The 21206-nt window shown below is 35.2% G+C and overlaps 1 protein-coding gene across 3 annotated transcripts in view; it reads right to left on the reverse strand.

The window, feature by feature from the left end:
* LOC134794643 (dynein axonemal heavy chain 2) overlaps positions 1–21206 on the reverse strand; it is a 158543-nt gene that overhangs the window by 115171 nt on the left and 22166 nt on the right. For all 3 annotated transcript variants that reach the window (XM_063766448.1, XM_063766447.1, XM_063766449.1), the window contains exons 13-27: positions 10222–10320; positions 9894–10133; positions 9404–9518; positions 8276–8524; positions 7963–8159; positions 7576–7737; positions 7322–7439; positions 5494–5648; positions 5221–5396; positions 4552–4719; positions 4104–4271; positions 3757–3982; positions 2998–3117; positions 2785–2918; positions 1518–1788 (exon numbers count right to left, since the gene is read on the reverse strand). In XM_063766448.1, coding sequence (XP_063622518.1) covers positions 1518–1788; positions 2785–2918; positions 2998–3117; positions 3757–3982; positions 4104–4271; positions 4552–4719; positions 5221–5396; positions 5494–5648; positions 7322–7439; positions 7576–7737; positions 7963–8159; positions 8276–8524; positions 9404–9518; positions 9894–10133; positions 10222–10320 — 2598 coding nt within the window. The remainder of the gene's footprint in view (positions 1–1517; positions 1789–2784; positions 2919–2997; positions 3118–3756; positions 3983–4103; positions 4272–4551; positions 4720–5220; positions 5397–5493; positions 5649–7321; positions 7440–7575; positions 7738–7962; positions 8160–8275; positions 8525–9403; positions 9519–9893; positions 10134–10221; positions 10321–21206) is intronic.

Here is a 21206-nt window from a genome sequence, read left to right on the forward strand (position 1 = left end):
AGAAAAGATAAAAAAATTGTCACATACATTTTGTTTCTTTCAAAGCGATTATTTCCGAAAATATTCACTTCATCAAAAAATGTTCTTCTAAAACCCCTATTCATTTTATTTTAAATGACCTTTCCAACAACATCCCACACCATAGGGTTGACACGAAAAAAAAATCCTCATGTACATTTTGTTTCTTTCGAGGCGATTATTTCCTAAAATATTCACTTTATCAAAAAATGTTTTCTAAAAAACCGTATTTATTTCAAAAGACCTATCTAACGACATGTCACACTATAGGTTTGAAGCGAAAAAAATGGTCACATACATTTTTTTTCTTTTTTTTTTCGTTTGATACCTATGTTGTAAGATGTAATTTGATATGAGTTTTAAAATAAATAGGGTTCTTCAAAAAAACATTTTTGTAGAAACAAACAATGTATGTGGGATCTCCTACTATGGGGGCTAACGTAATAATTTCAGCCACCAGATAGCGCCACTCATGTGCGAGGTCACTTCAAGTTTAAATATAGTATTTTTGAAACCCGATGGGTACGCTGACAGATGTCATCTCAATACAATTTTGGGAGATTTGGCGTTTATTGGTTATAAATTATATGGAGATGACACCTGCCACCCTATCCATCGAGTTTGAAAAAGGCTATAGCAAGCCATATTATCAATGGAAAAGGATGGCAAATTAGAAAATTGTAGGCGCGAAGGGTTGGTCTCCCATACAAATTTAGAACAAAGTTGGCTTATCACTACAGTAATGAATTTGCACAGTTTTCAACATAAACAAAATAAGCACGAATATTTCTACATTATCACAAGAAACGTACCCGCGCCCAGGCTTTCTTCATGGACCAACTACGTATGCACAACTGGTTGTGCCATCAAAAATATGTATTCCTAATTGCACAACTACGCCCAACTGGCAAAACTAAGCACAACTAATGTTCTCTCTTATCATTCTTTATAACACAACTACAGGCAAGACTCAAGAATAGGGGTTATTCGCGAGAACGCAAAATGCCTACATCATTTTCGTCGTTTTATCTTTACGTTAGCGATGTCGCTGTCGCGGGGCTCCTATTCTGTGCCGTTTGGCCTTCGGCCATTTGAAGAAAACTAACGAACCTAACATACCCTAGTGATATAAAAAAGTGGTCATTTTGCGTTCTAGACCATCCGCGACTATACCAAGAATAGTTGTGTATTTGGGAACTAAAATTAAATGACAGTAAACCAGTTGTGTCTATGGGAAGGATTTAGAAAAACATTTCCTTATGGCACAACAACAACTTGACAGACATTCAGACGTACTCTATGAGAGTAACCACTGATGAAACTCACCGTACAACTAGTTGTGCATACGTAGTTGGTCCATGAGGAAAGCCTGCTCACGCCACAGTGGCGAAATTAACTCAAAATAGTCCTTACTAAACAGGTACTACACTGCAAGCTCAAAAAGTCACATTTTTGTCATCGACCTGTATAAATAATTGTTAAACCTTTACTTTACTTACCTTGTCAATTCTTATCTTAACAACATTGTCAAAAAGTTTTTTTAGATGAACTTGAATCAACTGCGGTTTTTTCGAATTTCCGAGAATTTCTAGTAAATCATCGTTCGATATAAAATAGAATCTTGGAAATATTTGTCGTTTAGTTTCCAAATACTTTTCAAGGGACCGTAATATTCCATCTAAGTTTCCTATCATTCCGTTTAGCTTGTTGAAAACATATGGTGGAGGCTTAAATAGGCATGCTTCTACTGCGTTTTTCCCAGCGTACATACTATTGAAAGTAGATAAAATATTAAACTATGATAAACAAAACACAATATTAGTTATTGATATAAAATGAAGTATATTTGAGAAAATCATAGTCGTCGATTAATTTAAAAAAATCAGCAAATTTGAAAAATGTAGGCGTAAAAGTTCGATCTCCAATACAAATCTTGAAATTCATGTGTATTTTACTCACAAGGGATCATCCATTAATTACGTCACACGAATTTCTAGGTCTTTTGACCCCATCCTTGTCACACTTGGTCACATTTTGCAAATCCCTCCCCACACACATTTTAGGCAATTTTGTTTGCAACGAAATCGGCAATACTAACTCGGCATTATTTTCTTAATAAAAAAATATTTTTGTTAAAAGAAATATTACTAATTTTATAACACAAAATCACTTAGGCAAAAATTATCTACTTCCAAAACCTCATTAGCAAAAAAAAATATATGAATTAATTTTCGATTACTGATGAATAGTGATGAAGTTAAAGTGACGTCACAATGTTTGTGACTCCCCCTCCCCCATGACCCCCTCCCACCCCCTAAACGTGTGACGTAATTAATGGATGACCCCCAAGTTGATTTGCCAGTCTATATTTTAGAATTATTAGAATTATATTACTATTGTTACACTAAAAGCTAGAGCCATATGTCGAGTCGTCGGTGATGGCACTGATGATTCTACAGTTTTTATAAGCTAAGGCAAAACTATGGCACAATATTAGTAACAGCAGGTAACAGTATGTACAGGTACCTATTCAATTCATTGATCTGAGGGGCTACCGCGAAAACCGAAATTCGCAAATTGCGGGGATCTTACTCTTTTACTCCAATGAAGGCGTAATTAGAGTGACAGAGAAAAATGCCCGCAATTGACGATTTTCGGTATTGGCGGTAGCCCTACTGTACCACTTATGCATACGAAACTAGGCAATCGTATCACTGCAGAACTTGATCTTTTTTTTTACTTAATCGTCTTGTGACCGTGACTTACTTTTTAGTAATATCTGTCCAATCAGCGGTTAGGTTATCAAAAATAACTACTTCTTTTGGAAGTTGTTTTCTTATATCTTCGCCACCAAATATAGTTTCGAGGTAGAGATAACGCCGTTGAACTTGTAAAGATATCTAACAATAAAGATATAACAATATTACCTATACTATTTTACAAAAGAAACAACAAGAACGAAAACAACTATTATACAACCTCAATACACTCTGCTACATAACCTAAAGATTTTTCCCAATAATCCACTTGTTTTATAAATGGTTCCACATATTTGGTCGACTTCATCGAAGACAACTGGACTTGATGATCTTCCAAGAACTGAACAAATTGAATTAAAAGACAATTTTAGAAAAAAACTGTTGTTATTTACAAACAGGTAGGTATGTTTCGTTTAAAGTCATATGATATGAGTAAGTATAAGGTCTTCTCTTTAGTGATAGAAAAGCTGTAAGTTTAGCCTTGTAGGTTACTACTTAGAAGGCTAAGGATGCACATATATTACAGTTTTTCTATCACTTGTTCAAACTAAGACCTTGCTATTTCTTATTTTTTAACCCGTCCCTACTGCCTAATATTATAAATTTGAAATTTAGTAACTCTGTTTGTCTGTCTGTTAACTCTTCCCGCTTAAACCTCTGAACGATTACGATGAACGTCGTTGGATCGTGCCAACGTTCATTTTAAACGAAAGATAGTTTGAGACCCGAGAGGATTTATTTATAATTAATCAATGTAATCGTCATCATCCCACGCGGACCCTATGGACATAGTAACGAGCAGAAGCTAGTAGGTATTAAATACAAAACTAACCTTAAAAACCTATCCGGCCTTAATATGATTTCGAACAATCGGTATATTCTTTCTACGGCAAATTTTTATGTCAAACGGACCCTGAATTTTGAAATTTGATCTAAAATCGAGTGTAGATAAATCTTTGATCAAATCATATACACAAACCTGCATAACATCGTCAACATTTTTGATCCTATATATCTCATCGCGATGGTGCGCCATCTCATAGGTCGTATTTTCCCAAATTGCTCGAATTGCTTTTAATCCATTTTCAATGTTTAATTCCATTGTTGCCGCTTTAGAAATCTCTGCGATTTCGTCAGCATATGCTTGAAAATTCAGTTTCATTATTAAATCCAGCTTAAAATCTTCCGAGTTTTGGTCGAATTCACTAAACAAGGTATTTATACACATGAGGCGTAAAAAAGAAACAACTTACGATATTTTGCTGTGCTCTACGTTTATTTTATTTTTTGTAATATAACTAAAAAGTTTTCATTACGAATACTCACACTCCCATCAACGCCTTGATTCTATCCCAATGCCGTTCTCTCATGCACGGGTTCTTCAAGTCCCCAATAAGAGGCAAGGTACGTCTAAAGGCATCTACTTTTACTCTCGTTGTATCTATTATGTCCCATCCCTTGTCCTTCAGTTGTCGAGAGAGACGGTTAAAATTCCTTTAAAAACAGTATTATATTTAAGGTATACTTATAATATATTTTTTTATTTAGCTATTATGGGTCGGTACTGCAATTCAAACCTCAAACTAGATGGAGCGATGACCTTCGCAAGGCAGCTGGCAAGAGCTAGATCAGATTTGCCGCAAATCGTGCTCAATGGCGTGCAATAGAAGAGGCCTATGTCCAGCAGAAGACGAGAGTAGGCTGATGATGATGATAAATGCAATTTCTATAGTATAGTATAATGAAGTATAGACATTGCTTTATCGTACCGTACCTGAATAGAAACATAACATTGTCTTCCATTTCATCTGTTTCCATTTCCCAAAATGTCTGCGTTTTATATTTCTCCCAAGACTCTTCCCATTGAAGAACTAGACCCCAAACTTCCTCGAGCTTTTCTAGTTCTTTTTCCATTCTCAGCAGATCCAAGTTCACTGGAGTTCTGTTGAAGTGTGCAACTAGATTAATTGGAGTTAAAATCTCGAATATATGACGAAAAATGTTTAAAGAAATTGTCTAAATTTATTGTCGGCACCACTGAGGTTCAACCGACAGCACATGACTGTCTTTGTTTTAAAATTAAATTAAATTAAATAAGAATTACAATTTACGGCAAGACTATCTCTAATATCTTGCCCCTGTAATCTAACCCCCTTATTCGTAAAACTTTACGGGCCTGATTTAGTTAAATTATGTTTTGTCTCTTTCTTACAAATACACAAGTCAAAATGACAGATAAGGACAAACGATTATTAGCTAATTGAGGTTTGTAGCGCGTTTATGAATAAGGGCGTTAGTGTGATTAACAGATCTTTACCGATACATCTGAATTCTGAACTAACAGGTATTGCGTGATAAAACATTTCGTAGGTATTAGGAGATATTAAACATTTTGAATAGGTGTCAGTTGTAAAAACTTGATTAAATAAGAATTAAAATTTACGTTAAATTAAATACGGCAAGACCATCTCGAATTTCTTGCTCCTGTGCTCTAAGTGCATTTAACTGATCTCTAAATGCCTTTAGCTGAGCCATTGCATCTTTAGCAGATATATCTGAACTATTGGGTGCTGTTTTGAAAAAGTTTCCACAAAATTCTTTGGCTGCTTCTTTAAATACCTAAACAATAAAATAATTATATTTTAAATCTTTTTTACTTAAGTTCCTATATATTAATATGCACTGATATGCAACGATTACTTGTAATTGGCATTACCTCGGCTTGTTCTAATAATTCAGTCTTAAACTTATCCTTATTAATTTCAAGTAGTTTTTTAGCCTCTTCAAGCAAAGCTAAATAATTTGCCCAAATCATGGGGATTTCTTCATGTCGAGTAACCATATCTGAACTCATTTCCACTTCAAACTTAGCTGCAATAAAAACCATATCAATGTTTCTTTCGCATTGTATTAGGAACTTACTTTAAATTGACTGCAGTGGCGTAGACAGGTATGATCTATTCAAATATTTTCAAACCAAAAAAAAAATGGTAAGTGTCGTGGAAGTGGAACACTCGGTTGCAACGAAGTTAAGAAGGGCTGGTGACGTGTTCATATTCATGCTCATGTTTTGCTATGTTATGTTATGTTATGTTATGTTATGTTATGTTATGTTATGTTATGTTATGTTATGTTATGTTATGTTATGTTATGTTATGTTATGTTATGTTATGTTATGTTATGTTATGTTATGTTATGTTATGTTATGTTATGTTATGTTATGTTATGTTATGTTATGTTATGTTATGTTATGTTATGTTATGTTATGTTATGTTATGTTATGTTATGCTATGCTATGCTATGCTATGCTATACTATGCTATGCTATACTATTCTATGCTATGCTATGCTATTCTATGCTATTCTATACTATTCTATGCTATTCTATGCTATGCTATGCTATGTTATGTTATGTTATGTTAAATTATGTTATGTATATATGTATGTTATTTTTAGGACCGCCTATGACGTGTAATTTTTTTGGCAATGTCATATAATCACACGCAAAAGGCATTGAATTAAAAAAAAAGCTTATGATTTTGTCTTATTCATTAAAAAAACACCCTGCCAAGTGCGAGACATACATGCGTTCCATGAGCTCCGAACCATGGCACATTTTTTTATTTATATTTTTCTTTTAAGCGACTTAGGTACGAGTGATTAAGATCCAAAGGTCGGCTCATTTTAGTGGGTATGTGGAACACCCCACTAAACCCACATCGATGTTTCCTACAATGTGCCGTTTGGAGAAGCGCCCTGGGATCGCGAACATTAATTATTCTTATTTTTATTATTATTTAAGGTGTAAAGGACTCAACGAGTAGGTAATGAGACAGAACTCGCTGACCGACAGGACAGATCACGAAGTACTCACGTTTTTTTTACATGGAAGCCCCTTAATTTTTACCGTTTATTTTTTCAAATGTCCCATACAACCGTTATTGAGACAAAGCCCGCTTATAGACAGACGGCAACGGTATGGAATTAGACATTAAGCCTCTTCTCTCTACTAAATATTACTGTTTAGTCTAGGCACATCCTCGGGGCTTCCCGAAGATTGCCTTGGCGTCTAAGTACGCCTTACTCTGCCGAATAACGTCAATACATAAAACTAAGTCTGTACGCACTTCACCGTGTAAGATATTGGTAGGTTTGTTTGTAGGTAGATGTGTGCTATCTAGATTTAGGTACAACTAATCGTCCTAAGCTCTTTTTGGGATAGCTATTGTAGCACCCATGAAAAATTGTACAAAGCGTTTTATTAGAGCCTAAAAACGATTTTCACACAACACATTGTTAACGTTAAATACCGCTATGTTATGTTATTAATCTATTTATCTTATGTTATGTTTTTCTTCGTGTCCATGTTCGTGTCAGTGTCCGTGTCCGTGTCCGAGCCCCCATTCGCCAACCGTGCGATAAGGAACTTCCTTCTAAAAATATCGTTTGTACGGAGACTACCTAGGTCCTAGTTATCCTAGTACATATAATACATGCATTTATATAATATATTTAATAAAATTTCAAAGAGCTGGCGAATCTTACCTAAGGTGTGAACCTTGTCTGTGATTGGTGGAAAAGTTTTTTCCATACGGGATACATCACCCATCAAACGTTCATAAGTTGCTATGGACGTAGAAAGTTCTTTTAAATTAGCAGGCATCTGGATTTGTAAAATATATTGTAAAACAAATATGTTTTTATAATTACGTAGGTAAATAAGAATAATACTTAAATTAAACTGCCAAAAAAGTGACGGTAACATTGTATGGTGTGATATTTTTGTTTGTATACATTACCTGCATAGCTTCTTCACTACATTTTTCAACATACGCATATACTTCGTCTATATCAAACTCTGTGATTTTTCGCAACAAATCTCCCAAAACGAGCTGCCAGCGCATGCAATGCTCTATTATGGACTTCTTCAGATTGCTCGAGTTTAGAGTTATAAAATGAATCTGTATCCGACATAAAATAAAACATCTAAGGTGACTACCACGCAAATCTGTTAAATGTTAAGTTTGTTGTAAATTGTAATGTTAAAGACCACTGAATCGTCTTGGGCTTAAAAAAAAAGTCAATATCCCCTGGAGGTAGTGAAATAAAAAACACAGCTATTTTAAATAGAAGTGCATTAATTTAGCTATGTGGAAATGTTTTCCACCCTTATTCGATATATGTACCTGATTAATAGTCTCTTGAACTTGTACTTGATGCGCTAAATCACCGTAATTGTTTATTATTGTCTCAAATTCAGCTGCTGTATGATTTTCTTCTCTGTATTTAAGCAAAAATTCATTCTTGTCTACTTTCCAAATAGAAGAGTATGGTTCCCACATGCGCATGTGTTCATGTATTAGACCTATGTTAAATTGGACTTCTGCAAAATATACCAAATAAATGAAACATAAATGTGAAGGATAACTTATTGATTTGTTTATAACCAATAATGAATGTGCTATTTTGCTGAATGTGCTTTATATTAGACCAACTAACCTTCGTCTATCAATATTTGTAGTTTATTAGAGTCATTATCGACTCTAATGACATCACAAAATCTTTTTAAACCCATAGCTGGTAAAGAAAATTTTTCGTATAGCCTTGGGATGCTGTCCATTATGATAACGATGCTTTCAAGAATGTTATTAAATGTGTATTGAACCTCGTGTCTTGTTGGCAAATATGTCACATCTTTACCAGTTAAGTATAGATTCATTTTAATCAGCGGAGAAGGTGCCATAGTACCTGAAAAAATATAGGTAGGTACCACAACACTGATCGTACTTGAAATAAAAAAAAACAACGGGTTGCACTCCGGGAGTGCCGACAGAAGTGAAAACTCAATGACTAGTCCAAAATGTCTGCAGCACTATGAATAATTGACCCATCCTCCTTTCTATTGAAAAACTTTAATTCGAAAGTGCTGGTCAGTGAGCTTGTTTAAAATACGAAATTCAAATTTGTAGCGTTAATTGTTTAAAATTCGAATAGAAATTGTAAAATTACCTTGCACATCTCGCATCTAAATAATTATTTTGGGTTTTATCCACCAGTACTAGAGTTCAATTTTATTAGCGATTTCATCAAGATGTAGCTTTATTGAATTATATTTGAGTGATATAAAGTTAGAATGTAACTGTGAGATCCTCGTATTTCAACCCGTACAAGATTAGAACCTTTTTCATGTAATGTCATTGAGTTTTTCTTTATTGATTTAAATGCCATCTAAATGAGTGGCCATCTAAACCTTACGGTCCCGTGATCGCCTTACGCTGTCTCGAGTTTATCATTTTTCCCCACCTCAAAAAGTGCCCAGCGCCGCTAAAGAAGTTTTCACTTCAAAAAGTTGTAATAATAACATAAATATTATTTTATTTACTTGAACTCTCACTGTTAGCGGAACTCCAAACAGCGACGGACGACAAGAAAGATGAGCGATTAGAATCGCAAAACAATATAGATCTTAATTCAAAACTTAAGATGACGATGACAGCTTAATACCTAAAAATGACTGTTTTGTGTGTGTGGTATCTCTCCACTCTGCAATTCTTAAGCTACTACCTACTTAATATACCTGTACCAAGGACCCCGTCCCGTTAGAAAAACCTGTATACGAATTCTTACCATCTCCGTGAACACATTTGTACATATTTTGCATTGTAGCTTTTATAGACAATCGTAAAGCGTCTTCCAATGCACGGTCGAATCTTCTCACGTAATTAATCCAATGTTCTGCCATCTATAAAATACAAGAAAGAAAATACAAATACCAGCATAATCCAGCCTGCGGCTGTCGTGTCGTGCATCTAAAGACCTCGTTTGCAAAATTTTACTTACCCTTATTATAGAGTAAAACAATGTTGTCAACTATATAGAGTTATGAAGGGTTTGGATAGATAAATAATACGTATTCCAGATTTTAAATTTGATTAAACCCGTCTGTTTGTCTTTCATTATAACTATAATTATTGAATTATTGAGTCATGAATATTTGTTTTTGTACGCTGTACACGCAATTGCAGATGGGCTCTATTTAGGTTTTTACCCATAAGTACTTTATTAAAAGAATCAAGAGGCTGCAATACATTAATAGGTACATTAAATGTACAGTTACCTGAGTGATTTGTGCTTCAAATCCTTCATATACTATAACTAAATAAATTATAATTTCTTTATACATATCCAGAATTTTTTCAGTCCCTTTAGTTTCCATGTCTGTGATATCTTGACGTAAAGCTTTTATCTCGAAAACATTATAAATATCAAACTCAATTAAAGGAGTATCACATATTTTTTCCATGATTTTAATTATATTCAGATTGCTATTTTTGTATGTATTAACAAAGTCACGTAACTGGAAAAGAAAGGTTATAATATGTATCCGTCTGAAATACTGCATCTTATTAATATTATGAGTATTATGACATTGTTATAATGCCTACTTCGCCAATTTGAACCACACAATCTGCTATATACGCGTCTGACATGGTTGATGTCCAAGTCAATTTGGATATTCCAGGTTGTATTTTCTTCTCGCATGCCTGTGAAATTATTAAAAGAACATTAGAACGAAAATAAAATACTCGACAATTAAAATCCATCTTCCTGGTTAACTTTTCTTAGCAACTTATTTCACTTTAATGACTGACTTAAAGACTACCTATAAATAGATTTCCTGTCCTGCTTATCCTTATAAATAAACGCGGGCGGCTTTGACGGTAAAACTAAATGAAATTATGCTCAAACGAAAGAGCGTAAAAAAAGAACACTTTTGAATCCATGAAACATATATTCGCAAAATTCGTATTGTCGCGTATTTTGCATTTAAAAGTGAAAAAATTTCGACAAACAATTCATTCATTCATTCTTTTAAAATTATGGCTTGAGCCCAGTGGGGCTATTTCGCCAGTATCAAGGTCGTAGTAGCAAGGTAATACGATTAAAATTCTACGGTTAGTACAAGACAGTGTACGGTGATTTTATTCGCTCTTGTAAAGCGATAGCAGACTTTACAAGAAGCACGTGGACAACCGGCCGTTGACTCCAAAATGTTACTTAAACGCGCTTCAAGATTAATTCTTCACTCACTGCTCACTGCACACTATCGAGTATCGACAAACAATGCTCTGTGTAAGAAGACTTAGAAGACAGTGATGACAGATGAGACTGTATTGTGCATTGATTGACGGATAAAACCAAAACTTTGTGCTTTAAGTATTTGAACTTAAGTTTAATTTCCAGTAAAGGGTCTAAATGTTTGTGACTAACCTAAGCCCTCCTACGTGTACACGCTCAACGCAGCTGGCCAACTTTATTGTCACGCGTGCAATAGAGTATTTAAGACCAAGTTCGGCCTGGCCTGCCAGATAAGGGCTCACGCTAGACAACGTCAACGATTTATTTGGGGTCGCCGTCATCGAAAACGATGAGGAGGACTATATTTACTAACGATGACACGGCACCGACGCGTAAAACAAACCTATGCCGAAAATCGTGAGTATCTTCAACCGACATAATTGTTTCAATCTTTCATTATTGACATTATTGTTGTCATGTTGTTGATAAATAAGTAATTTTGTTACTTGAACAAACCTTGGCACAAACGCTGAAAAACAATGCAACGAAGGGCGGTTCGTAAATATTTATTTACTGTATGTAACTATTGTCACGGTAAAATATTTGCCAGGTACCGTCAGCAAAACTATTAGCTTAGCACTCTGCATACAAATGTGTATACAGGGGTACAATACCAAGCTAATAGCTTTGCCGACTGTACACAAAGTACATGCAAATATAATATGCAGCCAGTGGCGTAGCTAGAGGATATGGCGCCCGGGGCAGGCACCAATTTGCGCCCCCAGAAACGAAATGAAAGTTTACTTTTAATTTAGACAAATACAGTGTATATGTGTTTTTTTAGTACATCGGTGGCTTCAAGTTTACGACCCACCTTATGGTAAGCGGTCACCGCATCCTATGGACGTCTACACTCCAGGGGTTAACACGTTCGCGGACGCTCAGTCACACCAGTTGGACACCTGAATTTTGTATGGAAATATTGGGACTGTTATAGCATTCCTGTCACTACAAATATATCTTTTAGGTTTGTATATGACGCGTAATGCTATGCAAGGCGAATGCTATGCAATCCGCGTCAATATGAAGTGTATTTTTTATACGCTATGTGACAACAAATGCTATACAATTCGGATGCATAAGCATGTCTGTCACATGACGTAATCAAGATGGGATCTTATATGACATCGCATGTTATAGCATTCATACATCGTGCTCGATGGACTTGATAGTGGAGTAAACGAAGCAAGATGTTGTATGGAGACCCATGCATTAATTCCTCAGTCGATGAAATTTTGCTTGGTTATTGTATAGTATGAGCCGAAACTAACATATGAAATATCCAAAAAAAAAAACACTCCTAAGTTAGGTTTTTATACGTAAAAATACAAATCTGTTTATATATTGAACCGAGTAATTCCTCCGTCCAAAATTATTTTACCAAATAAGTTACTTGTATCAGCATGTGATACTAGAAAAAAATCAAAAACTTTTGTCAAACATGAGAATATTTTTTTATGATAATTCCTTTTTTTGGTGCTCATTTTCATCGGAAAATTGCTCTGTCAATTTTTTCTTCTTATATGATCTTAGAATATAATTTAGCGTAGAGGGTAAGAAAATCCAAAAAAAATGCATACCCAAATTTATGTATTTTAGAACTATTAAAAACTGAGAGTGGAAAATTTCTCAGCCTGATTTCTTTTTAAATATATACTGAGTAGTCACGTATACACTTAAATCCAAAATATCCAAAAGAAATATCATCCAGGACACCGAAATTTTGGAAGCGAAGATAAATCCATCCCGCGGTTACGCAATAATGTACCGTCTTCCTTTAGCAGTTTAGTGCAGATTAGCGTCCTTGTGCTTCTAGTACGACCCGACCGCGTGTACAGAGATGGGCATTAATCGATTAACTTTTTAATCGACTAATCAATCGATTAAAAAAGTTAATCGTCAAAATTAATCGGCGATTAATTTAATCGCGATTAATTTAGTCGACCTAACATACGATTGAAATTGAATTAATCTTAATATTAATCGATTAAATTTCTCGATTAACTCTCGATTGAAAGTAGACAGGTGGTCATTTTTGTATGTAACTAAAAATCAAAACTTCTTGCGTACACATTAAAAACCATTCCAGTGTTATAAATGTGCTTCAATAATATAAGATGGTTACATTGGTTACTATAATAATGCGGATAACTTAGCGCGGCATCTCTAGGTAAGGGTTTAGGGCTTGTAGCGCAGGTATAAAAATTAGAAAGAGAACGACGTATGTGTATGAAAGAGCAAACACATTACTTACCTCTTATCAGTTGTTTTCTATAAGGTTTCAAATTGTCAATGCAGTAATTACTTACTACTTACATCGAACGCTACACTTACATATGATTTAGCCTATGCAACTTCCAACACTGATTTCGCAGTAAAAATCGATGCATATTTTTTTTTACCATTTTTCCTAGAATCAGGAAACAATTATGTGATAGATATATTAATTTCCGGCAAATAGACAAAATCATGCATTTAAGGGTTAAACACCTGGGTAAGTTGAGAAACTAATAACACGTGGCATATAATACAGTGACATAAAATACTAAGCACACGTACTCTTTGTCGGTTTGTTTTATTGTTTACACAGGACTAGAAATTGCAAAATAGATAACAATCCGTTTATCCATAATTTGCCATTGTTATACGATCTTAAGAACTGTCAACATAACCCGAGATAAGAACAACCTTTAACAAAAAAATTTGACTACAGAGCTTAAAATGCCATTATTATATCTTCGTCAGCCGGTCTATATAATTCGCACAATAGTAAGTACCTTTCGAGAGCAAATGCACGTGTTTGTTTAAAAAAATGATAATTTTGCTTTAAGTATGCCTATAGCGATTTCAGTATTTTATTGATAACAAAATGGGACGAACTCTAAAACATCCCTTTTCAAACAAAAACAAAATTCGAAGACGGTCGAAATTAATAGTCTCCAAGTGAACATACATAAAAATTCGTCTGTTACTTATATTATTTATAAATGTTTCAGACGAATTAGGCACCTCGTTCTTTTTTTAAAGTCGGTTAAAAAGACCATATTTATTGCTAAAATTAATCGAGAGAAAATTAATCGAACTAATTAATCGATTAAAAAAATTAATCGCCGGTAATTAGTCGACGATTAATTTAATCGTGACAATATTAGTCGGAGCTTTTCGACTAAAATTAATTAATCGTCACTTTTAATCGTTGCTCGCGATTAAGTCGGTTAATTTTAATCGTTAATCGTCAGTCGATTACATTTTGCCCAACTCTGCCGCGTGACCCGCAGCCTGCACTTAATGGCTCCTCTACACGATGGGCCAGCGCCGGCCACTCCAAGGGACGCAGCCATGCGGTAGAATGAGATAGCAATATCACTTGCTCCCTCTAACGCTTAAATGCGTCCCTTGGAGTGGCCGGCGCTGGCCCATCGTGTAGAGCTGTAGAGGAGCCATAAGAAGGGAGTTGTCGTTGTCACTAGTGTGTGATTCTTTACACTACATTTAGTGATTTTTTGCGTTTTCTTTGTACCGAATAATATAATTATATTAACGTAGTTTCATATAACTTTGATTAGAATAATATCACGCTAAAGACGTTAATAACAACCGACATCAAATACACTACTAAACCACTACGACCAGTTTTGACATTGACAATGTCAAAACTGGTCGTAGCCGTACTAGAATTTTTGCCACGTAATAAAGATTACTTATCGTATGCTTACCGTTAATAAATTGCGATATCTTAAAACTTAACCGTCAAGATCTTTAAAACTACTGAACCAATTTTGATGAAACTTGCACTATAAACTGAAAGACACTTCATCATCATCATCGTTAGCCTATTGCAGTCCACTGCTGGACACAGGCCTCCCCCAAGGTGCGCCACAAAGCACGATCACGTAGTTCAAGAACAAAAAAAAACTACGACAGATACGTCAGTGTCACTTATGTCTTTTTCTAATATCCTTGTTTATATTGGCATTGATAAAAAAGCTTTTTGTCAAAAACTATACAACCTTTGTCACCGACTGCACTGCCGGTACCGCTCACGCACCCCGCTTGTACTCCGCTCCCTACACACTGTTCCCGTTATGTTTCGTTTTTAATGCGCTCGTTATTTTTTTGGATGTTTTTATAGATTAATGGAAAGAAAACTGTGAACTTAATTCAATAAATAAAATGGATAGAGAAATTTTCCACAGCGAGTAAAAAGGCAATTTCTGAAAATAGTATAGTTACATGGTAATTTTTTTGGATTTTCATTTTGTAGGTATAAAACAGCAATAAGCTGGCATTCCAGTGAAAAAATTAGACTGAGCAATTTTCCGGTCCAAGACACACCAAAAAATTATATTTTATTAATATTGGTATTTCTGCTGGGATATTTTTTTGGATATTTCATATATTGTTGCAATACGTTACATGAATATGTCCGGTGAAGAAAGTTTAAACGGAGCATTTTTCTGTAAAAAGATATTAACGATTTGAGACTTTAGGTATTTACTCTAATTCTATTATTATTATTCTTTGGATATTTATACAATACTTATTATTTATTGATACTTTATCATACTGTAAAGTTTTTTCTGGCTGAGGAATTACTGCGGGGTCCACTACCTTTATTTACTACATTATGATGGCTGAGACTTCTGACTTCCTAAAGGCGCGATTTTTGCTCTAAAGACTCATTTGCTGACCTCTTCAAACAATTTTCTTCTTCTGTTTTGTTCCCTCTTTGCTTATCATTGTAATATTGAGTCCATCTCATACATGCCCCATCCCAAGCACGTTCGCTGTTCATTCGACCTCAAATTATGTGATACTACCTACAAATTATGCGTTGGAGACCGGCTCTAATCTAAAGGCCCAGTCATGGGTCTCATAGCATGTTGTAGAAAGCCGAGTGGCAATGTTGAGCTCTCTTAAAATGAGAGGTTTGTTCTTCTAGCTGTCCCAGGTATACGCAGCATTTTACGCCAACACTACTTCTCAAAAGTGTCAATATGTACCGCATTACACTTTTTGAGTTCCCTGTAACGCACCGCCGCGTTAAGTTCTGGACGTAAAGCGTCCACCACTTTTCCTGCCAAGCGATGAATCACCCAACTTTATATTCTTTTTCGGATGCATCTGCACCAAATACAAGGCGTGAAATATACACAGAATGATACCACAAATGCGTGTCATAAGGTGCTTACCTTGTGAGAGGTGATCATCGAGCGCCAACAGGCTATAATTCACAATTATATGACCAAAACTATGACTAGTAACGTAATTATTTCAATAATAGGTATACACATTCATGCCTCACTTTTTCACATTAACCATTATCAAAATTTTACTGTAGTGTAATTAACAGCAAGTAAACACGTTTATTTATTAAAACACAATGAAAAACTTAAAGAAATTGTAAGAAAAACATTAATTACGATTTTATAAAAATACGTCAAAATCGCTATCGCGCACGAAATTCACCCAAATTACATGAGTCCACTCCCAGACGCACCTGCCGGGCTACTAAGGGAGCTGCCATACAAAGACGAATGCTATAGCATCTGCGTCACAGAAAGGGGGGCCAATTTGGAGACGTCACAGGATAATTTTTAACTTCGATAAAACTATGTAATATGGCAGTACGCATTATTTGACTCTGGTGACTGGTAGAGGAAAAATTGGTGAATAATATTATACTGTGGTTAAGCGGATTGATAAGCATTTCAACGAAGAATTTTAAAAAGAATAATGGATGCAATAGCAGGCGCGTCACCAGGAGGAGTACAAAAACGGATGCTATGCAATCCGCGTCCGCGAACGTGTTAAAACTTATACACTTCTTTTTTGGAGATCTCCCTACTGTAGCTTCTCGAGAAAAGGGAACTTATTCAACTTATTGTGGAATGAGCTCCCTTTCTCGACGAATTTCCTCCCGCCGGCAGCTTGCTGTGGAGGAAATTCGTCTTAAAACCGCACAGTGCGCGACCATTTAGGTTCTAGGGTGTGAGGATAAACACTCTGCCTACGGCGAGCGGTGCAGTGATGGCAAGCTGTCACCGTTGGCAACTAGGCAGCATGTCCAACAATTCTTCCGACAACAGCTCATTGTACCTACGAGCGGTAGAGAACAGAGACAAGCAGGCAGTCTCCTTAGACTTAAAGGTTCAATATCGCGAGTGAGTTTGGGATCGTAGACTATTCATAGGCACTTACAGCGCGTCTTTGGACTTATTCGAAGTGTCCAAGATGGCATCCAGGTGCTCATGCCCAAAGGTGACAGCAGTACTCAATATATGGGACCTGACTTGCGACTTACTTAAAAAAAATATAGCCCTCTACCCCAGAGTAAAGTATTGCTTCCCTTTATTGAGCACACCGAGTTTTTATTGGATACGAGCGCACCCTACCCAGCAAGGTGGCTACGAAATTATTGGAAGTCACTGATGGAGATATCAACACCGAGGCTCCCAATACTCCCTGACATGGGAAGGCTTGTGCCTTGAAAAATGGGGTTTTCTTAGCGGTAAACGCGCAAAATTGAGTCTTGGTGGGATTGAATTGGACTAAATTGTCCCGATCCCCCACCGAAACTCTGGATAGAATGCTCTCGATGCCTGACACAGGGTTTTCACGACATTCTAGTATCACAGAACGAGGGATGTTGGCACGGCATGTGTTATACAGGGTGCATGGTCCAACCTTGACGTCCAAAATTTTTTTTTTAGATTCCTTACGCTGTGGGCTATCAGAGTATGTTAGCCGACTTATCGTAGTTTTCCAGTTATGATTTTTATTACTTTTAACTTTTGTTAAGAAATTCCGGTGTGAAGCAATTAATTTATTAAAAAAAACTATTGAACTTTTTTTAATGTTTCTTTTTGTAACATAATCCTAGACAAACGGAGCAGTTGCTAAAAAAATCAGCATCCTCACTTGGCTGAGTTGGGAAATAAAAGACAAACTTTGACGTTCAAGCATGTCCTAGCCAAGGTTAAAATCGCTATCGCTTCGACAACGAAAAGTTTTATGTCTCTCTATCACTCTTCCATATTAGTGCGACAGTGACAGTTGCGTTTCGATCGCTACGGAGCGTAAGCGATTGGCATCTTGGCTACGCGGCCTGATTGTTGTAGTAAATTGTACTATTTTTATATAAGATATATTTTTTGTTGATTCAAGTAAAAATAAATAAAAATAACGTCAGCATGTCTTTTCATAAATCGTCAGGTGAATTGAGATGACTAAAATGACAGTATGGAAATTGTGAGTACAATTTCCATACTGTCATTTTAGTGCCATGATGGGTGCATGAAATTTGGGTTCCCTCCTTTGAGATTGAAAAGTGGGTTAGGCCGTTAGGTTAGAGGTACAAAACCGAAATGCAACAAGTAAGCAGGTTAGGTTAGAGCACTTAGAACTGCTGCCTTTACAGAACTAAATGCAACCAGAAAAGTGGGTTAGGTTAGGTTTGAACTGCAATCCTTAAATAACTGAATTGCTACCATAAAAGTGGTTTAGGTTAGGTTAGAACTGCGATCCTTACAGAACCGAACTGCTACCAGAAAAGTGGCTTAGGTTAGGTCAGGTTATTTAAATATCAGTTACTATAATCATTATAGAAATGCAAAAAAAAAGCATTTTAAATCATTTTCAAACTAAACCTGCAATAAATCGGGCTGTTGAAAATGTTGGCAATGATTCTTCGGGCAAACATTATTATATAAGGTCAACTAAAACAGGGGAAAGATTATCGAGGTTTTAATAAACGCGTAAGTAAGTATAAAGTTTTCGGAGATGGGATAGGTAACCGCTTCCTTGATAAACGTTTACTCTAAAATTAAATAATTATTTAATCCAAAATGAGTATTATTTGTTATTATACCCGAGCGAAGTCGGGTTCTCATCTAGTTTCTAAATATTGATGCTAAGTGGCTTATTACACTTATCCTACCTTCGGACGGCCAATGTCGGCCCCGACCTTGGCCCCGATAACTGGTAAAAGGATCGTTTTCTGTTCCACGAAATATTAGCACATCGCTTACAATATTTCTTGATGTAAACAATAGTTCCAATGCATAAATATCAAACATCGAACATTTATGGTAATTCGAGACAAAGTACTTTTTATATGTCAAAACTATATTATTTTCAGTAACTAATACTTTTTAAAGTGCTCCATTACCACACCCTGTGCTATAATAATAAGCACATTACGAATCTACATCGAAAATTTAAAGGGCTATGTACAATGTAATACAAATTAGAAATTATAAAATAAAGATAAGTTCGATTATTAAAAAAAAAACTAAATCTGAAAGTCCATTTTTGGACCCGCTTTATTCCCTGTCGGTGAGAAAGTTGTTCATAATTTACAAGACACTTAGGGCCTAGCGAGAACACTTAGTAGGAGATCCCACATATGGTCGACCTTCACCAATCTATCTGACGGATGAAACTATGAAAATATGTTCCAGAACATAAATAAATAGGGTTGCCTAAAGGAATATGGTCAAGGCAATTTTTAATACATTTTTGAAAAAAAAATGTTTCTCGGCAAATTTCACCGATTTGTCTGACGAACGAAATAAGTTTAAATAGAAAGTATACAACTTGTACAACATAAATCAACTAGGTTGCCTATCTTTTTCCGGTCACTATTATGTGGTCGCCGTGTTTAAAGAGGTGATTTTATATCGATAATTGCACTCATCTGTCTGACGCTTGAATTATACATCAAAATGATGATAATTTTATTGCAAATACAATGGTATAGGGTTGCCTGCGAAAATCCAGTCACAAATAAGGGTTGCCAGGCTTTTAATTAAAATAAGAAGGGAAGACTTTTAGCGATAACTCATAAACCGCTTAATTGATCAAGTTTCTTTTAATTTTATTTGATTGACTTTTTTAAGCACTATTTTTATGATTTTTTTCATATTTTTTGGACAGATGGTTCAAAAGTTAGAAGGAAAAACCTTTTTTTTTTTTTCTAAACGATTATTTCCAAAATGATTCACTTTATCGAGAAATGTTGTTTAAAGACCCGTATTTATTTTGAAAGGCCTATCCAATGACACCCCACACTATAAGGTTGAAACGATAAAGAAATTGTCACACACATTTTGTTTCTTTTAGAGCGATTATTTCCGAATATATTCACTTTATCAAAAAATGTTCTTCTAAAACCCCTATTCATTTTAATAGACCTTTCCAACAACATCCCACACCATAGGGTTGACACGAAAAAAAAATCCTCACGTACATTTTGTTTATTTCGAGGCGATTATTTCCTAAAATATTCACTTTATCAAAAAATGTTTTCTAAAAAACCGTATTTATTTCAAAAGACCTATCTAACGACATGTCACACTATAGGTTTGAAGCGAAAAAAAATTATCACATACATTTTTTTTCTTTTTTTTTTGTTTGACACCTATGTTGTAAGATGTAATTTGATATAAATAGGGTTTTCAAAAAAACATTTTTTGATAAAGTGAATATTTTAGGAAATAACCGTTTAGAAAGTAAAAAAAAGGTTTTTCCTTCTAACTTTTGAACCATTTGTCCAAAAAATATCAAAAAAATCATGAAAATAGTGCTTAAAAACTCAATCAAATAAAATTAAAAGAAACTTGATCAGTTAAGTCGTTTATGAGTTATCGCTAAAAGTCTTCCCTTCTTATTTTAATTAAAAGCCTGGCAAACCTTATTTGTGACCGGATTTTCGCAGGCACCCCTATAGCCAGTGTTGGGCATTCAAGAATAAAATCATTATTTGAATAAGAATTCGTAGGAATAAAATCATCTCGATTTTATTCCCGTCAAAAATATTCAAATAATTTTGGTCGGGAATAATTCGTATGAGAAAAAATTGAATGAGAATAACTTATTCTTAATCAAATAAATATAACCATGATTTTTATTCGAAATAATATTCCACGCATAAAAATGTAGTCAGGGTACGGTACACTCGGTACAGGTACTAATTAGGTATAGTTAGGTAGATGTAAAAGTAGTTAGTCTCTTGCCTAATTTATACCTATTTTATGGAATAAAATCTTACAAATTGACAGTCGCATTTCGCATAGTTTCAGTAACCGTATTATTTTTAATTTACTAACCGAATCATTAGGTTCAATTTAGCTGGTCTAAGGGCCTAGCCATGATGCCAATCATTTGCGCTCCGACAACGAAGCGCTTGTCTCTATCACTCTTACATATTAGTGCGATAGAGAGACAAAGATAGCGTTTCGTTGTCGTAGCGCAAACAATTGGCATGTTGGCTATGCACCCAAGGTGGCTA

The sequence above is a fragment of the Cydia splendana genome, chromosome 1 (assembly GCF_910591565.1).
Source record: "Cydia splendana chromosome 1, ilCydSple1.2, whole genome shotgun sequence".
NCBI classification, from domain to species: Eukaryota; Metazoa; Arthropoda; class Insecta; order Lepidoptera; family Tortricidae; genus Cydia; species Cydia splendana.